Source organism: Falco peregrinus, chromosome 6 (genome assembly GCF_023634155.1).
Source record: "Falco peregrinus isolate bFalPer1 chromosome 6, bFalPer1.pri, whole genome shotgun sequence".
In the NCBI taxonomy this organism is placed as follows: Eukaryota; Metazoa; Chordata; class Aves; order Falconiformes; family Falconidae; genus Falco; species Falco peregrinus.
The window spans coordinates 86,874,100-86,894,947 of record NC_073726.1 but is presented as its reverse complement, the minus strand read 5'-3'; the positions used below and the strand labels follow the sequence as shown (position 1 = coordinate 86,894,947).

At 41.1% G+C, this 20,848-nt stretch overlaps 1 protein-coding gene across 1 annotated transcript in view; it reads left to right on the top strand.

Annotated features, from left to right (window-relative positions):
- The window catches only part of CFAP44 (cilia and flagella associated protein 44), a 47,072-nt gene extending 26,287 nt beyond the window's left edge, over nt 1-20,785 (top strand). The window contains exons 20-35 of the mRNA XM_055808652.1: nt 1,767-1,819; nt 2,258-2,420; nt 2,749-2,879; nt 3,844-4,055; nt 4,443-4,608; nt 5,572-5,749; nt 9,044-9,547; nt 10,897-11,100; nt 11,520-11,715; nt 12,677-12,787; nt 14,277-14,407; nt 15,580-15,696; nt 16,617-16,818; nt 17,518-17,678; nt 18,451-18,585; nt 19,144-20,785. Of these exons, the coding sequence (XP_055664627.1) occupies nt 1,767-1,819; nt 2,258-2,420; nt 2,749-2,879; nt 3,844-4,055; nt 4,443-4,608; nt 5,572-5,749; nt 9,044-9,547; nt 10,897-11,100; nt 11,520-11,715; nt 12,677-12,787; nt 14,277-14,407; nt 15,580-15,696; nt 16,617-16,818; nt 17,518-17,678; nt 18,451-18,585; nt 19,144-19,419 (2,940 nt within the window). The 3' untranslated portion in view covers nt 19,420-20,785. The remainder of the gene's footprint in view (nt 1-1,766; nt 1,820-2,257; nt 2,421-2,748; nt 2,880-3,843; nt 4,056-4,442; nt 4,609-5,571; nt 5,750-9,043; nt 9,548-10,896; nt 11,101-11,519; nt 11,716-12,676; nt 12,788-14,276; nt 14,408-15,579; nt 15,697-16,616; nt 16,819-17,517; nt 17,679-18,450; nt 18,586-19,143) is intronic.
- Nucleotides 20,786-20,848: the final 63 nt, after the last annotated feature.

Below are 20,848 nucleotides of genomic sequence, written 5' to 3'. Positions count from 1 at the left end.
ACTGCATTGTTCCTTCTCACTGTTTTGCGTATTTCTCCAAATAAACATAGAATACGCTGTTCATATGTAATATTCTGCAAGTCTTGTCCCACTCAAAGGTGTAGTCAGGTACGTTCCTAGAATGAAAGAACCACGAAAATTTGTCATACTTAAACCTGTCTTGGATTTAATTCCAGTAAAGTATGATTCTGCTCTAGATGGGCATTCTAGAAATAATGTTAGAGAATATGAAATGTGAGTTTCTCAGTGCATCTAGTACCATTCATATACAATTCACAAGTTGGATTTTTTTGAATTTGCAACATAGCACAGTGTGATGCTGATCCCGTTGCTGTTTCACGTTTGGATAGCATTAGCAGTAATGATTTTACAGATGTCCTGTAATCACTGTAGAGCTCATCACCTGTAGCACGTTTGAACAGATGACATTCAGTAACAGTTCTACTGATAATACAGAAGATAGAGGTGTCAGGTTCCCTACTGAAAACATTCAGACTTTTTAGAATTTTTTTAAAAATCTTGAGCACCTGAATTAAACAAATATAACCTGAAAGAAGAAGCGAGACCTGTTGAGTAAAGAAGTGCTATCACGCACAAGGGGTTTTTGAGCAGGTATGCATTCAGTACAGTTTAAAAGTCTTGAAAGTTCAACATAAAAATAATTGAAAGTTGAATATTTTTTTTAATGTTAGCTGGTAACTACATTTTGGAACATGCTTGATGAAGGAGACTGAGAGGAATTTGTGATTTTGGTCATTTAGTTAAATTGTTCTTGACTAGTTGGAATTCTTTACCAGTATCACAAGCATATATAGCACTGAGAATAGACCCAAAATTATCTTCTTAAATTGAGTGATTGGAACCTGTGATACCAGAGCCTTGCTAGCTCCACTATTACAAGTAGTGATTAATATACAATTATAAAGCATATATACAGTTCTATCATTTTGAGTATGTAAGTAGCTCTATATAAAGATCTTTATGGTTAATTTCTATTGTTCAGGCTAGCAACATTGCTTAATGACCATCGTAATAGAGTTTTTCCCTTATCAAAGTATATCTTCATTAAGTATTCTAGTTTTAAGTCATGTGGAAGATTTTAAATATTCCATCTTCATTAAACTTAATGAGATTCTTAGAGAATCAAATACAATTCTGCTGAAGCTAATTGAGTTAAATTACAGATCAATTTAGTATGACTGTATTCACTGCAGGGTGAGAGGCCCTCCCTCTTTTTTTTTTTTTTTTTTTTTTGCACATGATTGCCTAGGGAAATGAGGCTTGTGCGACTGCAGTGTCCATCCATCTGTCATTCTTCACAGCTAATAATTGTGAACCCATTACGTAGTCAGCAGAAGCAAACCAGATTAATTACACACGTAACTTGGAATCAGCCCAGGATATGTTGTCTCTTGACAAGAGAATTGGGTTTGGTGGGTAGAGAACCAGAAATGTTATGGGACAGAGTGAAGTTAGGACAAGCAACACTATTACGGTTAGCGTTGGTGGGGAGGATATAGGATTGTGTCCTCTGTCCCTAAGACCTGTGCTTTGCTAGTTCTTTTACACATAAACCAACTTCATTGCTTTTTCTTCTTGAAACATTAAAACCTAACATTTAAGGCCCCTTTAGCAATACTGATCATGAAGGTTTCTTTTGGTTTTGTGAAAGGCAATGGGAGCTCTGTCTTAATGTTTGTAAAAGCTTTATTCTCTTTTGAAATTATTATTGCTTGTTTAAACGCAAGGTAACATTTTTATTCCAGAGTGATCTTGAGAAGAAGGCTACTGAAGACATTGAGGATCCTAACGCCTACAAGTAAGAGATGCTTGGATAATGATGAAAGAGATTTTCAAGTGTTGGTAGCTTGTTCTTCAGACCATGTATTTCTTTTTGCCTCCTAACAGGAGGGAGAAGTTGATCACCCTGCGTTTGGGTAATTTCCTTGCTATGCACAAAGGTTTTTTCAGCCTTTCCCTCCATTTAATCTAATTTTCTGTGGCAGTAACTCAAATATGGTATTCTGAGACTTACTTAACTTCAGACTACAGAGACAACACATGATCAGGGTCAGAGCCCCATGACATTAGGACTGTACAAATAAATATACAGGAAGATGATTCCTTTCTAAGTTACCTTACGAGCCATTGAGTTTACTGGGAGTTTAAGGCTGTCAAGGAAACCTAAAAGGTTACATAAACTGTAATCTTTCCTCTTCTGTTGAGATAACAGTTTACTTTTTTCATGCATTTTCAGCATTGAGGAAGTCAAGCAGAAAAAGGACTATGAACGAATAATGAAGGAAGCTGAAGAGAAAAAACACAAGAAAAGAGAAGAGTTAATTGCACTGAGGCATGAGTTTCTTTTCCTTCTTCAAAAGAATCAGGAGTTGCCCGAGCACATGCAGCTGCACAGAGAGGTACATCTGGTTTTTATAAGGGTCATTTACCTTTAGAGGCATCTTCTAAAATGTGTTACCTGATGTGTTGGGGCCAAAGATGTCCAACCCTTTGGATTAAGGTAGTTCTATGAATATATAATTTGCTGGGACTTCTGAATCACAGCTGATGATTTGTGCTATTTAAGAAGCATGTGGGAAAAATGTGGTTCTCTGTAGGAATCTGAACAACTCCTGAAATAAAGGATTATGTTGAAGTGCATGGAACTCTGGCACCTGGGCAAAAATATTAATTACCAAAATATATAATATGTGATGCTGTTTTTTCTGTCTTTCTGCCTTTCTGCAGCAGTTTGAGATGGACCCTAGGTTCTCTGAGGAGCTAAATAGGCAGACAGCACAGAGAATCCAGTTAGTGCAAAAGGAGCTGGCTTGGGAGCATGAGAAACACTTGATTGGACTGCAGAAACTACGAAATCAGTAAGTACCACTTTTCTTCCACTTAGCCCTCTGACCTTGCATGGGGCTTATAATTTACAAAGTTGTACCTGCCACAGGGAAAAATGATGTGATTTCCCCCTGCCCCCCCCCCCCCCGCCCCTAATCAATATGTCTTCTATTCTGTTATGATTCTGTCTTATTTCACTTGGAACATATGCAAGATTATATATTAACATTTGGGTGTAATTACTACTTTTGAACGTTTGGTAAAACTCAGATATTCAAATTAAGGAAGTAGCTTTATTCTGATTCATGTCTTTTTAAAGAAAACTGGAGTTGAGGTTTTTTTTGAGGCTAGGTTTGCTTGGTTTTTTTCCAGTAAGTTTAGTAAGAGCCAAGATCTCATACTGAAACTTTGAAGAACAACCTGTAAAAGGAACCCTGTTTTTCAGGCACGTTACATGTCTGTCAGGTATTTTAGTGTCATTGCTAACACAATGTACCCTCTACAGTTTGAAGTTATGAAATGAACTTCCTCAAAAATGCAAGTTAAAGTGTGAGGTGCTTTTTTGGTTGGTTTTCTGAAATCTAAGTATACAGCAAAAGATGAATTCCTAAAAATAAAGACACAACAGAAATAATACACGGTAACAAGAACACCGTAGGCATACAGAGTGTGTGACTGGGAAAAAGACTTGAATGAGCATGTTTTGATCAGTCCTTAATGGAAGATGAAAAATATCCTCATGAAGAACCTGATGTAAGTTTCAATATTGGGAGAGGTCTTAATATGTTTATTTTTGAGCATGTCTATTGCTAGCTTGGATAGAAGTCAATAGATAGCATCAGATACCATCATGCTATTACTTACTGACTTGTGAATTTACATGTAATGGTTGTATGTGCAATAAGTGAACTACATTATTCATGTCCTTTTGGTTAAGGCAAAATGGTAGGTTGTGTCTACTGACATCTGGTAGTTTTGTCTAATTTGGCTTTTCAGGTTTCGGGATTCATTGGCATTTGACACTGTTGTTCACGCTATTCAAAGCAATCATCAGATTTCCACCTACAGACTTCCAGCAATGTCTGAGGAATGCTACCAAGATAAGGAACGTCTATCATGGAAGAGGACAGTACTTGAACAAGCACGGAAACAAGCAGAAAATAGGGAGATTGTCACACCCGAGACAAGGCATATGCACAGGGCTAATGGTGACCATTTAAATCTTATCAGCAATATGATTTCCGTCTTTCATGTCAGTTTGTTTTCCTGACTCAAAGCTAAAAGAATTATAATTTCTTTAGGTACACAGGTAAATAAATGTAACTGTGGTATGTTTTTTCAGTATCTATGTACATAGTAACACATGTTACTATGTTACATACATAGTAAAACATAGTTTTCTGTGTTTAGGTTAATGTCAGCATTTGTCTGTCAACTCCATGGGTAGAATGTGGCTAAAAGTCAAGTCAGGGAGCCTGAATACATTGAGAATATCCACTACAGTGGAACTCCACTGATTGACACTAGCTCTACAAGAGTTGGGACTACACTGTGCTGCATGGTGTTTACAGCTTCATTATTGTTTTTTGGTCTAGATACTGGAATTTTTGAGGGCGAAGCTGAAAAGCTGAAAACGTCAGAGGTCCGAAAGCCAACCACACATTATATAGAAAGGAAACATGAGCAAATCAGAAAAATTGTTGAGAAATCTGACACGATGAAAGCTAAGATCATGAAGAGGAAGGCAGAGTGGGATGAATTGTGAGTCTCGAACTGGACTCTATGGCCTTTAAGTTCTGCTTCTTGTCTGAGGTCAAGTAATGCTGTTTAGCCGTTGTATGGCACTATAATCTCTCTGCCTAGTTTTTTATATTCCTAATGGTTGTAATTAAAATAGATGAGTTTTTATGTATCTCTGAGTCTCAAGAGAGCAATAAAATCTTTCAGTTATTTTCTATGGTTATTCTAAAACATTAAAAAACTTGAATTCACCTAGGTAGCTGCATCTTCGGATAGGGAGTAAAAGGTGTCTAAATCAATCATGACTAAGGGACACCTAGACCATTGCAGTCAACTCTGTTAACCCTGCCTGCACCACACAGAGCAGATGCTGTAACAGCTGGGTTGGGTCAGTGGTGCTGACATCATGGCCGTTATATGAGTGTTGGTGACATACCTTCACGCTCCACGCTGGCCTTTATTTTGAGAGGCAAGAGAGGGGGACAAGACATCTCGAATGCTCATGGAAGTACAGAATATCTTCATTAGGAGATGAATGACAGGCAATGGGACCAATGTAGAGTCAGAATACAAGGTTATTCTTCATTTTTTGAGAAGGTTATTAAGTGTTTAATGATATAAAGTAGGATCAGGTATTCTGTGCTATGGGCTGGTGGAGTGTTGACACGCAGCTCCCTGAGATTGAGCGCAGCATGTACTCACTAACCCCAGAACTTGGTCCGAGTGTAAAGGTTTAACCTGTCCCATGGCAGAGCTATGTCATAAGAGTTCTTGGGGGCAAAAAAAATTATCTGAGGTTTTCATTCAAATGTGCAGTGATGTTCTTCCCAAAGTAACCGTTCTTTTCTGAAAGAGGTGTGTGGTTTTTGATCCCTAGCTCGCCTCCCAAGCCTTCCTGAGTAAATCAGAAGGTATGAAATTACCCTGTTTGTTCATCTGTATGTTTTCTGTCTTAAAAGTTCAGCTTTGTTTTGTACCTACCAGATACAAGAGCAAACCTAGTGGTGACTATGAGAATCCCAAAGATGTTGAGGATATCAAAGAAGCACAGGAAAATATGGGGTGTTATATGCTGAAGACTGCCACTAACTACAGAGTCCCTGAACACAGGCTTATGAACACTGAGAAGAAGTTGATGCAGCTCAAATCCCTGGAAGTGTTGGTATGTAAACTGATTTATTGATGTGTATATTTCTCCCTTTTTGAGGAGGGATGATAATGTATTAGTCACTGAAGAAATTTTTTGAAAGGAAATCAAAGTGGATGTGCGGAAAGGCCTTAAAGGACAAGACTATATTAAGTCAGGTTTAGTTACAGATCAGCTTTTCTCTTGTGAACTGGTAGTGCTTCACCAAACTCAAACCTGAATCAATCTAGGATAACTCTCAGCTGGCTCTTTTAAAATGAGAATTTACCTTCTCTTGTACTTCAGCAGGAACATAAGTCTTTCTGAATTCTTTAAAAATTCTTATCATCTAGTAAAGTTTTTTTTTTTTTACAAAAAAGGGATGTGAGCAAAGACGTGTATCTAGTGTGGCCTTTCTATACTTGGACTTTGGCAATCACTCTTCTGGGTGATTTAAAATCTAAGCACTGGAATCTTCCTGAGAAACCAGGTCTTTTGGAGCCACCTTTCTGTGGTAGGACTCCTACAGCATCTGCATGTCTTTAACCACAAAGACACATGAAGCTAAAATGTTGTGTAATGTCTTTGTTGCTTTCCTTGTGACTTTCCGTGCCCCCCCCCCCATCTTTCTTCTCATAGGAACTGTTTTTAATTTTATTGCTGGAGTAAAACAGAGTGACAAATTTCTTTAGCTAAAAGAACAATGAAGAAATATGTCTATTGAACTTGGAACTGTCTAGTTGCTTTTTGGTAGGAATGCTTATTTCTTGCCCTGCTTACTGACAGAGCAGTGTCTTCACTGCATGGTTTATCTTTGTCTGGTGAAGTGTAGTTTGTGTTCTTGGTGGCCCTGAATCTTCTCCAGTCTTATCCTCATGAACCAGTTGCCTAATCTCGGGCACCCTCTGGGCTGGGTTGCTTTGATAGTGAGGTCTAAACATTACAGAAGCAATGCTACAGTCTCAGAGGATTTGTTGGATCATTTTCATCTCATGCTTGGCCTCCAGTACTTCACTGTAGTGCTGATGTTATCAGATACCCAGTGATTAACCTAATTCAGTAGAGCAAGCCAATACAAAGGGAATAGTTCTTGTTGTAAATTCCTGGTTTATACAGATGAACAATTCCAGTTACTTCAGGTGGCTGGTGTATAGGGTTGTTTTCTTTTAGAAAGATGAGAGCCAAATAAATGATATATATGTGCCAAATATATTAATGTTAGATCACATTCCTTTTTTATTTCATGTGAAAAAAGTAAATTAATACAGTGTCTCCTTATCACAGACACAGAAGGATTGAAGTTGGAAGACACTTCTGGTGGTAACCTAGTCCAAACCCTCTGCCCAAGCAGGGCTATCTAGAGCAGGTTGCCCAAGACCATGTCCAGATGGCTTTTTAATTACTGCAAGGAGGGAGACCCCACAACCTCACTGGGCAATCTGTGCCAGTGCTCAGTCACCCTCACAGTAAAAAAGCGTTTCCTGATGTTCAGAGGGAACCTCTTGTGTTTCGGTTTGCACTCATCTCCTCTTGCTAGACACTGGGGGCCACTGAAAAGCTCCTGGCTCCATCTTCTTTGCACTCTTCCCTTCAGGTATTTATATACATTGTTGAGATCCCCTCTGCCCCACACCGAGCCTTCTCGTCTCCAGGCTGAACAGGAACAGTGCCAGCTCTCTTAGCCTTTCCTCACATGAAAGATGCTCCAGTCCCCTAATCATCTTAGCGGCCCTTCACTGGACTGTCTCCAGTAGCGCCATCTCTCTCTTGTACTGGGGAGCCCAGAACTGGACACAGCACTCCAGATGTGACCTTGCCACTGCTGAGGAGGGGTCACCTCTCGCGACCTGTGATAACACTCTCCCTACCGCAGTCCAGCATAATGTTAGCTCTCTTTGCCACAAGGGCACGCTGCTGGCTCATGGTCCACTTGGTGGTCACCAAGACCCACGCTTTTTTTCTGCAAAATTGCTTTCCAGCTGGTCAGCCCCCAGTGTGTACCAGTGCATGGGGTTGTTCCTCCCCAGATGCAGGACTTGGCACCTCCACTTGTTGAACTTTGTGAGGTTTCTGTCAGCCCACCTCCCCAGCCTGCCCCTCTGGATGGCAGCACAGCCCTCTGGTGTAGCCACTCCTCCCAGTTTTACATTGTAGGCAGACTTGCTGAGGGTACTCTTTGCCCCATCATCTAGATAATTAATGATGTTGAACAGAATTATTATTACTGATTTCTGAATATAGAATTATTACTGAGGTCTGCCTACAGGCCAAGCAAGATGCAAACAGGTTGTTACAAATAGGTTTTGCTGCACTTGCCTGTTTACTTACTACCTGACATTTACATCTGATATAAGTGTCACTTTTCAGATTAGTGGATCTTCATCTTGAGTTTGAGAAAAAATATTCAGCTGATGCCAAAGTTTTCTGAGTTGACTTTGGGACTCTGGATTGCTGGAAGGCCTGAAGAGAATTTGTTTTGGACATCTAGTGGCTTGTATGAAATCCAAAAGCACCTGACAGAATGTTACCTTCTTGCTTTTAATATTGCTATCTACTATACTTTGAAAATTCAGAAATTTATTCCACTTCTAATCACCTGCAATAGCTGTATCAGCTTCACCATCACATATAAAAGACAAGAATCTTATCTGCCTTCCAGAACCTACATTTATGGAGGACTGTTTCAGTATCTTTGAGGTTATTTGAGATAATGGCTTTGTTTCAGTGACTATGTCAAAGAAGTCTAGATTTCTGTACACCTGTGCATTTGGTAGTATGTACAGAAAAGGTCCTTTCAGGTATGTTTCTTTTGTCTTGGGGATGGAAGCTTACTTTACAAAATATTAGAAGAAATTTTCTTTTTCTTAATATATTATTTGTACTGTATGCCTGCAAAGAGGGCCATATATCAAAGCTGAGATACTCTTTGTATTTAATGAGAGACAACCCAAATGATTAATCCTTTAAAACCCACAGCTTCTTTTCACAGCCTCTGTCTGCTTTCTGCACGGCTTCAACATCTCATGTCAAGAAACTCACAGCGAAGTCAGGAACTGGGGGAAAATGAGGAAGCTTCGTTTCCTTTCTTACACCTTTGCTATTTTCTGTGAAGGAGAGAGAGAGAGGTGGTTCCTAAGATTTTAAAACCACAGACTGAAAGAAGCTGTTTAAAAATGTTAATGTGTGGAGATGGTACAGAAAAGAAAGCTAGTATGGAAAGAAAGAAAGTCAGTATGACACGCCTCTTAACCATTACTTGTGTTGGGGAAGGCTACGTATTCTGTAAGTGTTCCTGGGGAATACTACTAACATTTTTTTTTTCCTTTGCAGATCCATAAGAGGAAAGTGAATATGAACAAAGAGATCATGTCTTTGCGGGATCTCAAGGTTTCTATTATTGATGAAATCAAGTGTTTAGTGCAAGAATTGAAATCCATACAGGCAGCCTTGGATTCATCAGAATGTCTCCCTCTTCCCCTGATACCTCAGTTACACCCAGATGAGGTTCCTGAAAAAAAACTTGAGTACGACAGTGACATTCTCCTGAAGTTTAAAGAAGAGCAGGAGGCCAAGGCAAAGCTCCAGGAAGAACTGGAAAGGTCTCCCTCAGCTCATGCATTTAGGTATGAGTGTCTTCGAGCTCCTTCCATTAAAAAGATTGACCCTATGGCACTGGCTGCAGCTGCACAACCGATGAAAACAGTATCGTCTGTGGTCACAGAGCTGCAAAACGTTTTTGAGATTGAGAAGGCAGAGCCAACAGAAATGGAACTTGAAATTTTAAAGAGAGAGAAGATAAAAAATCTATACTTGCAGGAGACCTTGATTAAAAAGGTAGGAAATCAAAAGTTATTTTTGTCAGGTTGAGCAATCATACTGCACCAGAAATAAAACCAAAACCCCTTCCATCTCAGGATTGCAGCTACTCTTCCCTTTCCAAAGTGCTGATCTGAAGGGATCAGCATACACCCCTAACTGTGACTGACTATTATCACTTGAAAAACAGATCTTGTATTTCTTATTGATTTTTCTATGAAACTATGAGCTTAGTGGTCAAAAAAGACAAGTAAAATGTTAGAAATTACTTGAAAAGTGACGAAAAGGGGAAAAAAGGAGCATCACTACAACTTTGTAGATTTCATTATGTTCTCAGCTCTTAAATAATTATAGTCCTAACTCTTTAGTCTTAAAAATTATATTGTAGAATTAGAAAAGGTACACAAAATGCTTAGTCATGGAAAAGCTTCTTTAAAAGGCACATCTAAATGGATAAAGCGTCTTTGGCCTGGAAAAGGGGCAACCGACAGGGTTGTAGTAGAGGTGATAACATTATGAATAGCATAGAAAAGGAACGTGGGAATCACCTCTTAAAAGAAGAAGAGATATCAGATGAAATGGTTATGTAGAAAGCTTGAAACATGCGAACAGAAGTAGTTTTCCTATCCAACAATAACTAACCTTTGGAGCTCAGCGTTAGGATGTGGGGGAAGCTACCATTTCATAAAATCTGGAAGAAAAATCCATTCAGAGGCGTTGAACACAAACATACTCCTCCAAGCTCAGGATGCCCCTGAGTCAGAATTCAGGCGGGTACAGAGAGGAGCATGCCAGACGTGTTCCACTGTTCACTTGTTTGCTCTGTTTCTTGCTATCTTTTCTCTAACTTCTGCTGTTGGCCATTGACTCTTTGGTCTACCCCAACACAAACACCCTTGTGTTCCTGTGTGAAGGTTTTGAGAGAATATCCGAGTGCTGCTGTCACCGTCACATATGTATCAGTTAGTGCTGGCAGCTGCTAGTGCTGATTTAACTGTAAATGTCTAAGGGAAGAGCTGGCAGGTATTCTGAAAGAGATCTGTCAAGGCAGAAGACTTTATTGCTACATCTGGGATTGTTAAATTAACTACTTCAAACGTTCCCTGAAGAGTAAAATACTTCGGGGGTAGAGTGGAATGCAGCGAGACATTCCTTTGAAGCCCTGGTGATTCTTTTACTATTGTGCTGAGAATGAAGGCACATTTGGGGTTAACTTTGTCTTTTTAAGGGCTTCAGTAATTCATAACAAATACCATGGGCGAGTTGTTGATTTAGCAGAGAGAATTTTTCTTTTCTCTAGCTTTACATGTTTAGCTCCACTCCTAATGCTTTCCCTGTTCCGCATTTGACTCTCTCATATGCTCCAGATCAACGCACTGGTGATCAACTTTGATGCTGAACTCTGCTTTCTACGGCACAAGAAACTGAAGCTGGATGTCCAGATGAAAAGCGCTGACCTGCGCTACATGACGTGGTATGAAGAGCTGCTTATCCTGAAGAACCTTGAGAAACAGGAGAACCTTCTCCAGGGGCGTGTTAGTGCCCTCATCAGCGAGCAGGAGGCCATGCAAGTAAGTACACCACGTGTCTCTGCTTTGACAGTATCACTAATGCAGGGCTTGAAACAAAAGCAAACTGTTAAGTAAATAGTGGCATTTTTTTGCTTCATATTAGCACCGATCCAGTGTCTAGTGCTAAATTTTAAAAAACACGAATTTCTTGATAATCAGCCTGGGATGGTCACTTTTAAATTCCAGTTGTTAATATTTTTGTCATCTTGACAGTTGTATTTTAATAGGTACTTCATGATGTGGAATAGTGACAAATGATATACTTAAATTTAAGAACTTCCAGGTTATGCTTGATTGAAACATAGGTTTAAAGAGAGAAAGACAAGTTTTGCATTTCACAGATCCTGTATGTACTTTATATATCCTACACACACGGGTTGTACCTTTTAACTGAAGTAGGGGTTTTTTTGTTTGTTTAGTCAAAATTGAACAGCTACCTTGCACAGATGGAGGATAGAAAGGATGAGATTGTAAAGCTTCAGGAATGTGAGAAAGCCCTTTATGCCAACTTCCAAGCATCCCTTGGAGAAAACAATGAGTTCTCCCATTTTCTGACCAAGGTTCTGAAGAAGAAAATCAACTGGGTGGAAAAAAAAGAAGTAGAAAGAGAAGCAGGTTGGAGATGCTGTTCTTTTTGTTTTATGGATTTGTTACACGGGCTTCCATGTGGTCAAGTAAACATCTCTCAAATCCAGCTGGAGCCCTGAATACATGCGACACTGAACTCCGTTCAGAAAACCATAGATCAGACCTACCCAGGTTTGTTTATGTCCTGATCCATGTTCCGTGGCAGCATTGTTATCTTGATTGATAACAATGATGTAATTCAGCCTCTAACTGACTACGTTTGGTCTGATGACAGCTCCTGCAATTTACTTCCTGTAAATCAATATTGAGCACTGGTAATTGGTATGAGGAAGAGGCAAAGTTTTAAATAGGTACTTTCCATGCTGTACCAATGGGAGCTATGGGTAAGTGATTAGTCTGCCACGTTCATGACAGTCTTCTTTAATCTGTCCATTGACTAATGAGAGGTCATAGACCTAATCTGCAATCATCTATTAGTCACAGGACTAAACATATTATGAAAGGATTTAATTTATCTTAGTGACTCTGTTTTAAACTGCTAAGGCTAGGCAGTCTTACTGAGCTAAAATACTTGTGCTTTCTCTTTGGCGTGGCTTTTGATTTCAAGTAGGACATGATTAGCAAAAAGCACAGACACAGTGATGTTTTCGTGACAGTTTTGTACCTTTGTATTTTGCTTGGTTGATTAGTCTCTGTAGCAGAATGGTAAACTCACAAGGTTTAAATTACTAGCACATATAGAGGAAACATTACCAAGGCCCCAAAACGTACCTGTGTCTGTGCCTTTGGCATTACTAGGTCATCTCTCTCCCTCATTTTTTATCTCTGTGAAGTTATCAGATCAATGCAAAAGGTACCTGGATTCACATATTACCAGGATGATCTTTCATGGGTTATTGGGATTGTGTTCACCAGCAGATTGGCGTAACACCCAGCCAGTGGGTCCATGGGCATTCTGCAAACCAGCAGTACTGTCCTTTTCTTCCAGATGAAGAAGATGAGGATGAAGAGGAGAACGCTGAAGAGTCCAGCCTGGGGACTGACGAAGAAAATTCTGGATCTGAAGATGAAGTTTTCGATGATTCTGTTTGCCCAAAGAGTACCTAAGCCATCATTTCCTTGCATTGACAACTTGTTTAGATTTAGCAGCAGCATTGTGTGTTTAAAAAGAAAACACAAAACTTTGTTCTTCACTACATATTAATGTCATTAAGGCCCAGAACTTGTGTACCTCTCCCGAGTGCAGCATTTCTCCCCAGGAAATCTCAGTGAAGATAATGAAACCGCTGGTACTATATGGTACCCTAATTAAAAACTTTTATAAAAATAAAACTTAGCTAAGCACTAAGAATTATTTATTTCATGTAAAGAACCATTCACCATTTCCTGGCTGTTTTCTGGAGAGAAAAGGCTCCTCTCAGGAATGGAACTGGTGGGAGGCTGTAGCCGCTCTCTGGAAACCTGCTGCCTGTGCTGGCTGGGGGGATGCTACCGTGCTGGTAAACTAAGGTCTTTGTTACCCCCTCGTGGATTTATGCAGCAATTGCCTGTTGCTGGGCTCCGCTCTTGAGGGTCTCTGAAAAGCTGGGAGCTTTACTGTGCAAAATCTTCATCGTTCGGTCATTCAACAAAGGCAAGCAACTTCCCTGCGCCTCCTACCTTTTCTTTTGTATGAGTTTAGTTTAGGATGTTGTTGTCTTTTTTTTTAAAAAAAAGACATATGTTCTTTGAGTGATACGTCAATGAGCACGTAACAACACTGCTTTACTTTCGGTTAGAACTTACCAACAAATTACCTTATTATAGATTTTTTTAATTGGATTTTAACATCATTTCCACAAATTGAATTTTTGATTAACTCCTCATTCATCTCCAATGAAATTTTGGGAAGAAATGAAGATTTTTACTTTTTATTAAAAAAGTCCAAATTACTAATTTAACAGGGAAATTACACGTTGCATTAGCCTCTTAGTATTTGTCTCTTCATGTGTCATTCGCCTTGCCTTTATTGGACTTTTTTTTTTTTTTAATGCCTGCTGATTTGGGTATAATTATGCACTCGATTAGTATGACTGAAATCACTGTGTTTGATAGAAATTCACGGATCTTCCTTACCATGAAACAAATGAAACAGGTTCTATGAACCACAGCTGTGTTTACAGATAGAGCTATAAATGAACCCTACAGCAAATTCATCATTTCTAGTGAAGGGTGCTATGGATAAAAAACCCTACGTGTTGGCATAATTGAAGATTATACTGTTACATGTATTAATTACTGGGACTGCATTACTTACAAGAGCTGACTTTTGAGCACTTGGCTTGAATACTGGCTTTGATGCATTTAGTCTTACTTCAGGAAACAAACTGTCTTGACTGAACTTAAAGAAAAAAAGATCTGTCCAAGACATTCATCCCCTCATGGAGGAAAGTGGTTTATGTTTGAGAAAGCTCTAGGGAGCCAAGAGCATCATCTTATTATGGGGAACGCTGGGCAGTTTGCACAGCAGGAGAGGCTACTAGCTCAAGCCTGTAACTATAGTGCAGTCATAATGAAACTAAGCTATTCTTTGACTCTTTTCTTCTCAGATTGCAATGAGGCACTCTTCCGACACACCATCCAGCTCCGGCAGAAGCGGTTAGACATTGAGAAAGCTTTAAGAGAGAAGAAGAACGTTGCTGCTAACCTCAGAAAGAAATATAATGCCTTAGCCAAAAAGGTATTGTGTTTTCTTCTCAGCAAGCATCAGCTGGCTCCGTTACAGTGACAATGTTGTGCTAGTGATTTTGCCTAAGATTTAAAACCAAAATCCTAACCCTTTGAGAGGCCTCAGTTTGGGTAGAGATATCTGTGGTAGCACAGAGGCAGGAGGCAGCTCAACATGGGTCATCTGTCCTCCTGAAAAGGGTCAATCAAGGTGCTGTGCCCTTAGCTGCTGCGAGGCTGGATTCAGGTTTTAGGTCCAGTTCTGTCCCAGCTGCCTAGCCATCACGTGGCAGCAGGAACTGGATTCCGCGGTTCAGATGAAACACCTGATGTAGTCTGTCCTGTCCTCTGTGCATGTGTGTGGGGATGGAGAGAGTAAAGAATACTTATACGAACACAAACAGAGGTTAACATAAATGCATAAAAATGATATTATTCCATCTATTTCTTTTTATTGTAGTTTTTTGGGGGGTTTTTGTGGTGTTTTTTTTTTTTCTTTGTCACAGTAATTACTGAATAAACTCTCTTGGTGCAAGTTTTCCTTTTAGCTTTTTTGAGCTCCTGCATTCATCAAGACATTTGATTTATATTAATTCAAAAATATCAATTTGAAGGGTTATCCGGGATAGAGAGAGACTTCTGCCAAAATAACATTATGCAAGCCTTGCTTTTATTGTGCCTCAAAAATGTTCCATCAAATATGCTTAACTTACAACATTTTTTGTTTAGTTTTTAAAGGCTTTCCTAAGTGCCAGCTGCCACATATTCACCCTGAGGTCTGACATTTGAGTCTGAATTGTTTCTTTCTCATGCAGAATCAATAAGCATTTCCAGGCATAACACAGTAAAAAATGTATTGTGGGCTCTGTAGATCTAGAAGTGTTTTAGACAGTAAACCAAGCAGCGGTCTCTTGATACATACAGGGCTTCTCTACTAAAGGAGATGTTTGCGAGTGTACCTGTGTACAGAGGTATTCAGGGTAGAATCTTGCTTGCATATGTAGATGAGCCTTGTGTTTGCCTTTGAAACTCACCTGTCATCGTATGTAGAAAAAAAACACTTTTTTTTTTTTAAAAAAAATACTTCTTTCTCTTTTGGATCAGGAACTCTAACATAGAATCTTGCTGCCTTATGTATTTGAGTACTACAGGGTTTTTGTTTGTCCACAATTTGTCTTTCTGCAGGCAAAAGTAGTGGAAACCAGTCTGGACACTGCAGACGGAGAACTGGAGACCTTTCAGTGGGAAAAGCAGCAGAGACTGAATGAGCTATATGTAGTCGTGCCTTTGAAACTCCATCAGGTAATTCAGGATGCTGTGCGTCTGCAGGTGCAGAATGGCCGTGTACGTCTAAACAATGGTGTTACTGTTCTTTGAGGCCCTTAGCTCCTGATTCACCAGTGTCCTGGGAGTGAAGTATTAATTGAACTTCATGCTGCTATTTCTTCTAAATTGTTTTTGTTTCTTTCTCCTATACTGACATAAAAAGGGTAAGGGCAGGCAGGTCAGCCCATTGCTGAAACGTGCATAATCTTCAAGTGTTTTATAGATTTGGCATGGGATTTTCCTTCAGGTCCATACCTACTGATGTTCTCCTGGAAAAAAACCACTCCAAAAAACCAAGCCAAAAAAATCCCCCAAACTAAACTAGTGGGAGTTTTGCTCAATTCAATAATGCTGGACTGGATGCAGTGCATTCATCTACACAGCTGCTAGCGCGGGGATGATAAGTAGAAAATTAAGAGGAAAACTCAAGACAATACTGTTGTTTACTCTGGGCTGAATCTTGTCCTCAGAGAGAGAAGAGAGGCCTCTGCCTGTTCTGGCCAATATACCTCTAAGGCAAGCTCAGCTCTCTCCATTTGTTCTTTCACCATTCATTAAAAGGTTGGTAATAAAGACATAAGAGTCTGAGGCCTGACTCCACAATCCTGCAGCTCCCAGATCATTCCAAAGTACAGTTGACAGGGAGCCCCTTATTCCTCCTTGGTTTCAGGTGCCACAGGATGGTCAACAGCTTTATATGTAGGCAGTCAGCACAGCTTTAAGTAGTCTTTGAGCTTTGCTGAGTGGTAGTGTGATTCCCTGGCCCAAAACATGAGAGTTGCCTGTGCTTACTATTGCCTCACTCATTAGTTCTCTAATGCTCACACATTTCTTATCCAGAGAGATCACCAGCACCCTTAATAAAAGTCAGCCTTGCTTACGGCTGTTTCTCGCAGGTGGAGTACTTGGTTAATGGGGAGATGCCCAGTGACTTCTCCCAGGCTTTGGTATTTACCAGGCAGTCCTTACAGTATCTGCAGAAGAGAATTGTGGACCTACGTAATGAAAAGATAATGCAAAGAGGGATCTATAAGAAGGCCCAGGAGCAACATAAGCAGCTTGTCCGGGAAAAAAAGGAGATGGAGATAGAGATTCGACGTGAGTAACAGAGACTTTGAACAGCACAGCATACTAATGCTCATTCTGTCCCCCTCACTGCGTGGGGGTAACTCACCAGATGTCTGTCTTTACACTCACACAGATGTCACAGCTGGTTACTGCAGAAAATAAAACAGAACGAGCAGATCAAGTGGACTGTTTTGATGAAGTACTGGTAGTTCTCCAGCACTGCAGAGTCATTAGGCTGTGTGAAATAATTTGGGAACTTAGTGTAAGGAGAGTTGACTGAGATGAGACACTTGAAGTTAGGGCACGTGATTGCTGTTTCTGGCCGTAAACCAGAACTGCTCAGAAAAAAGTACTTTCCCTAAAGCATACACTTTTTTTGGCAATATCGTCCTCTGTGTAACATAAGGAGAGTGAAACAAGCCCTATTTGAAACGCTTTCCCAAGGACCAAACCCAAAAATGTGTCTAGCACCACCAAACCTGCAGGGGCCCTATATAGCCTTTGGTGTGGGAGTGGCTTACTAGAACTGGCTCAGAGTGTGGCTTAGTGACCACACAGACATGGTCATGGGCAAGGACAAACAGCAATATTCTGTTGTTGGCTCTGTGTGGCTTTGTGTGAATTATTTATTACAGAGCAAATACCAAAGAGCTCAGACAAAAAGCTGGGGGTAAGGTCCTTAACCACTGAAAGGCAGCGATGCCATTTGTGTTCTGCCCCTTCTGCTAGGACTGGAAGAGAAGTGCAATCATCTGATGATGAAGAAGTTTGGCCGGCTGGTGGATTTTGAAGCAGTTCAAGCACACTCTGTTAACATACGCATGGAAGAGTTGAAAGTGCAAATAATGGAGAAAGAATATGTGCACTCCCAGGAGCTCAAAGAGTGGGAGGTAAGGAGCAGGAAAAGGAGGGGGATGTGTTGTGATGATCTGTTGAGGCTTCATTTCCCTGGGGCTGAATAGTTACACTAAAACCTTTCGTGAACATGTTCATGTTTGGGTTTTTTTCCCTTGTCGTTAATAGTTGGGCCATAATGGCCAACTCCCATTTCCCATAATGATTTCTACCTCTGTTCCAGCTGTTGACACGCATCCTATTTTCTCATGGAGTTAGTTGATAATCTTTTTGTTTTACTTTCCTCAAATGCATCCTTCTACTTCAGTCCCTATGTGAAGCTCTTCCGGAGTGCTTTCCTTTGGTTTTCAGCTGGGATACAGAACCTGCTGCCTCCTCTCACTGCCTTTGGTGACAAACTATTTGAGCAGGGGGCTCTCGTGAGCCCTGACTCATGCCTGGGATGCCAGTCTGTGCAGTCGGAAAACCTTATGTCTCTATCGGGGAGCCCAAGGCTCAGCTACTGTGGTGCGAACAGGCACCGCTCTTCTGCTGCCCTTACAGAAGGGCACATAGGGAAGTGCTATGTACCTAATGGCTTTCTCTTTCCCACACTTTTGCCTAACTGCTTTATCTACCTAAGTATTTGCAATATTAAAAAAATAAAGACGATGACAGATTGTGCTAAAGGCACTAGGGGGTCAGGTGGTGTATGCAGGATCAGTCTGTTGTTTAGCTCTCTTCTGTGGCACTTGTGCCTAGCACTTCTTTCCCACTTGGCTTTTTTTGTCCTCTTTCATCCCAGCTCAACCTTTTATATCTTTCTAGGAAAGAATCTTAGACCTGCAGCAGCAGCTAATGAAGCTGACAAAGGAAAACACCAGCAAGCTGCAGCAGCTGAACCAGTTTTGCCTTGAAAAGCAGCAACTTGAAACCAAGCTGGATTCACTAAAGAATGATCTGGTAAGCCTCTTAGCTGCTGTGCTATGTGCAGGTTTGGAAGTGTTCAGAAACGGGTAAGGGATCACCTGGCTCTCACCGGCTCTGGTCTTACATCCTGCTCTGCAGTCAGCACTTCGAGCTAATATTGTCTAGTGGCGCAGGCTGGATGGCTGCTCCAGGTCTTGTAGAAAGGGAGAGGAATGAGCTGATCCTGAGGTAGGCAGTACCTTAGCTTCCCTGTATTTTCTTCACTGATTTCTAATATTGAAACAAACTCATCTTATTTCTAATTTAAAAATGTCTTCCAGCAAGCAAAAATTATTCCTTCGTTACATGGAAACAGCCAAATGAATGAAAGAGTTTTCTTTACCCTGTATTAGGGAGTAAGGCAGCTGCCTGTGACCACCGGAGTCTAAGTCAGCAGTCTCTCACTCTGACTTCCAAGTAGTTCTGACTGAGGGGTGGAAAAGTCACGCAGCTGTCCTGCCTCTTGGAAAGCTTCGATTTCCTGCTTGAAACAAACTTCCACTGTTCATTCTCCCATGTTTTATAGGAGGTATTTTCTTCCTCTCCTTACAGGGAGTAGAATTTCGGGGCACCCGAACTACTGACATCAAAGAGAAGGTCAGGCTGGAGTCACGGCTCAAGCACATGGTTCGTGACACAGCCCTTCTAAAAGAAGAAATCAATCTTCTAAGCAGAAAAGATGGGTGCTTAAGAGACCTTGCTCTCCTTAGCAGAAAAGATGGGTGCCGCCTTCTGCAGCCTTCATCACTCCAGGGCTCTCAGACACCAACTGAATCGTTCCCTCTTCTTACAGCAGAAACGGTAACAAACAGTACAAGTCTCCCTTAAAAACGGGCACGGTTAGCTGGGGCAGTAGTCATAGCTGGAAGTGCGAAATTAATTGCTTTGGCTGTACGTGGGCTTAGTGGTAAAAGGTTCTGTTTGTTTCCCCTATCAAAATATGACTGTAGCGACAGATAGGGAATAAAAGAGTGCTCATACAACTTATAAATGCTGTTAGCAGTCCATTGCAGAGATTGGCACTGGGCAGGTGCCCTCCGTGTGTGTGTGTATGTGTCTGCTCTTCAAACAAGTGGTTGTTGAAGGCTGGATATGAGTTTCATGTGGGCAAATACATCTTTGGTACCCGTGTTCTCAAAAATGGTAAAAAAGGTCTGCCTTGAGGGTGCCTTTTGTTATTTGCCAACTATCCTAGCAGGAATATGGCACTTCTCTGCTAACCGAGCTAGTTAAGAGTCGAGGGGAGTGCTAGCTGTTTAAAGAAAGCAAAGGGACCTTTCTCCTCAGGGCCTGCAGCGCTAAGGTGGGTATGGAGTCAATCAGATACTTTCCTGCTTGCCTCTGCTCGATAGCAGTAGAAAACTGACCCACAGTGCATGCAGGACGTGGTATTTACCTGGCAGGAGGAGGTTTTGTTGTTGGTTGGTTTTTTGTTTGTTTTTTTTGTAATTACACTGGCTTGCACCTGCCTGATCAGAGTGAGAGCGAGCCGAGCTCTGTTCTGTTTTCAGGTTTTATTCTTTTTTGCCTCTGACATTCAGTGTGGTGGCAGTGCATGATCATTTACAGCACTTTCCCTGTCTTACCAAGAAAACTTCTTTCACCCCCAAAGCGGAGGGGTTGTGCTGCACTGTTCCTCCAGCGCAGAGTTTCTGAGGGTGCACAGGCGGCCTTGGGGTTGGTTACTAGTTTTTAATTAAACAGATTGAACAACCTGCAGCTGCTTTTGCTCTTCCTCCCTGCTCCCTGCCTTTTGCCAATGGTTTCTGCTCCTCTGGCTGGTGTATGCTCAGAGAGAGCCAACCCTACCCCAGCCAGGCCCAGGCACTGCCCCTGCTGGCCCCAGGACAGCCAAACGAACGGTACTCCTGCAGCCTGCCTTCTCCGTGGGTCCCTATGAAAGGGCCGAGCATCCCGTTTCCTTAAGGGAGAAAGCCCACCCTTACCCACAGGCCTGGAAGCTGAAAGCTTTTGAAGCTGGAAAACCACAGGGTGGGAGATGGAGGATAAGGAAACAAAATTTGCCTCCCTCCCCATCACCAAACCCGTACAGCTGTCCTTGCAGGTGAAGGAAAATTTCCTCTAGCTGTGCTCCTCACTAGAAGTTTTATGTCACTTAACTGGCACAGGCAGCAGCCATCCCTCTTGGCTTGAGCTCAGCATTAATATTTACATCGGTGGCTATTTGCAAAACTGTAACTGCAGGAAACGTCACCTTTCCCCAGGCATCCTGCTTGCTCTATGTCTGCAAGTAGAA